Raw genomic sequence first — 1,806 nt, forward strand, 5'->3', positions numbered from 1 at the left:
ATATATATATATATATATATATATTGATTAGATATTTTGATTTTTAAAACGTGGGAAATAATATTATTTGGTACAAACGAAACCATTGATTGCAGTACTAGGATTGCTTTTTTTTATGATATGTTGTTAAAATAATAAAATTATTTATTTATAGGTTTAATAGGATAACATTTTATTAATAAATAGGAGAATACCCGTTGGAGCCAGGAGCGATCATGGTGCCTTCGGAGATGAGGAAACCGCCGGGAGTGGAGCGTTGGGTGTAATACTCGGCCATCGCCGCGTTTGCAACGCTCCCTATCGCCCTGCACCTCACCATCGGCGCCAACACCACCCTGCAAACGCAAACGCCAAACGCACGAACCGCGATTTGAGATCTCCGGCAACTCGGATCTGATCGCAATTATATATATATCAGAGTCATCGTCGGAATCAAACTGACCTGTGGGAGAGATCGAATCTGCCCATCTTGTATGGAGAGAAGAGCGTGTTTCCGGTGGTGGAGTTTCCCTTCGCCGCCGATATCAGCTCCGCCATCCCTCCGCCGTGTCCGTACGCCGTCGATCTGATGAGAGAGAGAGAAGAGAGAGTTGAAATTGTTTTTGGGAGGGGAGAAATCTTTCTTAATTGATTCAAACTTTTTGCAAAGCACACCTATTTATACTTAATTTCACATTTTAGCACACTTAATTATCACATGTTTACCTAACTACCATACATATTTTTCACACATTTTTTTACTTAATTACCATACATAGTTTTATCACATTTATTACCGTACATATTTATTACCGTACATATTACCACAATTTTATCACATTTTCACCAAGATATAAAATCACATTTTTAATAATTCAACCGAAGTCAAACACTTTTAATTTCTTTTAATTTGTTTCCATAATTAAGTTTATTTCTTATACATTTTGGATATCTTTGGATGAGAAATCAACGCAGCCGCTGACCGAAGACCGAGGTCGTTGAAGAATAAGGAAAAATCATTATGATATATTGTAATTAATTATTATTATTATTTTTAATTGGTTGAATTATTTAGTATGTTTTTTTTGTTGAATAAGACAGACTAAATTAATTAATATGTTTTCTTATGTACCACATGAAGTTTCGCATGTTTTGGCGTTCAAAATAATACAGAGCATATTATTTTTATAATATATACTCTTTTTTTGTTTTAGATTTTCAAGCCATCAATCGTATCGTGTACCCATGTTTTTTTTTATTATTGGTTATTGGATTTGATTACTATTATATTCTTATTGTAAAAATAATTATTAATTCTCTAAAAAAATATTTTTTTATACTTTCTTTCCTATTTTCTTTTATGAAAAATAGAATTGGATTTTTCGATGGTTTGTATTTCCTTTTGGATTTTGTGTTTCACCTTTATGGTATGTGCAATGTAAAGTCGGATTTTTTTATAATTTTTGAATAATACAAATTACACTTAAAAAATCGATATTTTAGGAAATTTTCCCTAATAAAAACAAAAAATACGTGTATTCATACAACAGCAATTTTATGTAAAATCCAACAATTATTGTTATTGATTTGAAGATGGGCCCTTATATGACATATGGGCCTGTAGAAACCCAAGCCCAACTTAATTTACTTCCCAAAATCTACATCCAAATTTTTTTTGGGGGTTTCCAGCCCAATTCTATCTTTCAGAAATGAAAATTCTCATTTATTTTTTTTCTTAACGTTTTTTCATTAACTTCCCATTTGATTTCGATTTCTTTTTATTTTATATAAAAAATTATCAAATCATTTTTAATATATATATATATA

At 31.1% G+C, this 1,806-nt stretch overlaps 1 protein-coding gene across 1 annotated transcript in view; it reads right to left on the bottom strand.

Annotated features, from left to right (window-relative positions):
* Window positions 1-623, bottom strand: part of LOC104808887 (12-oxophytodienoate reductase 3-like) — a 2,129-nt gene extending 1,506 nt beyond the window's left edge. The window contains exons 1-2 of the mRNA XM_010534723.2: window positions 443-623; window positions 195-335 (exon numbers count right to left, since the gene is read on the bottom strand). Of these exons, the coding sequence (XP_010533025.1) occupies window positions 195-335; window positions 443-537 (236 nt within the window). The 5' untranslated portion in view covers window positions 538-623. The remainder of the gene's footprint in view (window positions 1-194; window positions 336-442) is intronic.
* Between the last annotated feature and the right edge of the window lie 1,183 nt (window positions 624-1,806).

The sequence above is a fragment of the Tarenaya hassleriana genome, unplaced genomic scaffold (assembly GCF_000463585.1).
Source record: "Tarenaya hassleriana unplaced genomic scaffold, ASM46358v1 Cleome15, whole genome shotgun sequence".
In the NCBI taxonomy this organism is placed as follows: domain Eukaryota; kingdom Viridiplantae; phylum Streptophyta; class Magnoliopsida; order Brassicales; family Cleomaceae; genus Tarenaya; species Tarenaya hassleriana.